This window comes from Entamoeba invadens, assembly GCF_000330505.1.
Source record: "Entamoeba invadens IP1 unplaced genomic scaffold scaff_1105074726131, whole genome shotgun sequence".
Classification (NCBI taxonomy): domain Eukaryota; phylum Evosea; order Mastigamoebida; family Endamoebidae; genus Entamoeba; species Entamoeba invadens.
In genome coordinates this window covers 7,685-9,613 of record NW_004191820.1, presented here as the reverse complement: position 1 = coordinate 9,613, position 1,929 = coordinate 7,685, and the positions used below count along the sequence as shown (strand labels likewise).

The 1,929-nt window shown below is 25.2% G+C and overlaps 1 protein-coding gene across 1 annotated transcript; it reads right to left on the bottom strand.

Annotated features, from left to right (window-relative positions):
- Positions 1-1,626: 1,626 nt before the first annotated feature.
- On the bottom strand, positions 1,627-1,905 carry EIN_331110 (hypothetical protein; the record flags this gene model as incomplete). Its single annotated transcript, XM_004185018.1, has 1 exon — positions 1,627-1,905. A coding segment is annotated over one exon (279 nt), but the record flags the coding sequence as incomplete, so codon positions are not given.
- Between the last annotated feature and the right edge of the window lie 24 nt (positions 1,906-1,929).

Genomic DNA, 1,929 nt, shown 5'->3' with positions numbered 1-1,929 from the left:
AAAGTGTAGTTGTGAGTGAAATTTAATTTGTATAGTTTAATAGCAAAAGATTAAATGAAAAAAATGTTTTTATGGATTTGACCATTGATAATTATTAACAAAGCCACCAATAGGTATATTTTTAATGGAAGTAAATTTTATTTAAAAACGAGTAGATTTTTTAACCCAACAATTTCAAAATTATTAAAAAAAACCATTTTCAACCCTTAAAAGACGGGAAAAATCAAAATTTGTAAAAATAAAAATCTTAGTCAATTGTAATGTAAATGTGACCTTTTTTCTTAAATTTTTTTCAAAAAAAGCTAGACACCCTGAAACGACGGCTCTAGTAAATTTTTATAGTAAATTTTTATAAATTATAGTAAAAAAGTGAACCTTTTGTTTAAGTTGGGATGAACAAAGGTTCACTTTTTTGCTTGATCCTTTCAGAAACAAGTCACAGTTTGATGGAAAAGTCAGATCAAACATTTATTGAGATGACCACAACTTATAAATATAATAATAAAATTAAGTATAAAATATAACAAATAGATAACTGTATCGTAAAACATACTGGTTCGAAATGATCAAAATCAATTACATCATGAAATAACAAAGAAAATAAAATAAATAACAGACTTTGAGGTGTATTGAAATTTCAATATGTAATTAATCTCAAAAACTATAACAAGGGAAAATAAATTGATTTTTTTGTAAACTTTGAAAAATACAAAAATGTAAAAATTGGATTTTACTATTTTTTCTATAATACAAATAGATAAAACATAAAGACTTTTTTGTTTGTTCCGACTTTCAAAAAAAATCTAAGAAAAAAAAACGTAAAAACAAAAAATAACTAAAGTACATTTTTAAAAGCATCAAAAATCGCAAAATCGAGAAAAATTTATAAAATCAACTTTAACAATACAAATAGTTGTATTTAAATAAACTTTGATCACCATGATCTTTTGTGGTTGTTAGTTAAAATTCATGTCGTGCCACTCTTGAGGAAGCAAGATATGATTACATTATTTGTAATTCTTTTTTTATCATTTTCAAACAAAAAACAAAGGGCAAATTTGGTTTAATATTATCATTTTCATATAAATGTTATTGTATATGGTAATCAAATGCTTATTTTGCAGCCACTGTTTATGCATTTTTAAATTATGCATTTTTGGGCAACAAACACATAATTTAAATTAAAAATAAAGGGATAATAGAAATTATGAACATAAAAACAAATAGCAAAAAACTTAACAAATAATAAAAAAAATATTTTGAACTATATTATATAATAAAAAATATTATTTATTAAAATGGAAATTTAATAAATTATAGTTTTGTAATAATAAATTTACAATTTGATAGAATTATCAACAAACACCATTATAACACCATTATCACCATAATACTCATGCATATACTTTACCAACGGTTGTTTATGGTGTTGAGTAACGACATCACGATGTTGTTATAACACAAGTTTTTAAAAACTTATCCATAAGTAAAAAAGAAAAAAAATGGTATAATGACCCCTATTTTTATTTTATTTCACGATAATTTTTTTCGAGGTTCAATAAAAAAGCACGTATTGAATGAAATAAACAGTTCCTACTTTATAAAAAACCAAACAAAATAGAAAAATCATTTCATTTTCATTAAAGCACCAGAAAGATTGTTCAAAAAATCCACTCGTTTGCAAGGGTGGTAATTTGAGTACGTTTTATCCGCGTTTAAGGCAGCTATATCAATCATATCATATAAAGCCCTGATGTTCCACCTGTTTGTTCGATGTCTACACATATAATACCTGGTCATCTGATCCACAGTGTCAACCCCACCCATTTTGTGGTTGTAATCAAGGATGGGCTGGGGTTTGTGTATTGTCATTTTTTCTTTGCCAATGAACACATCCTGCTCGACGACTTCAATTTCATTCTTTTCGTG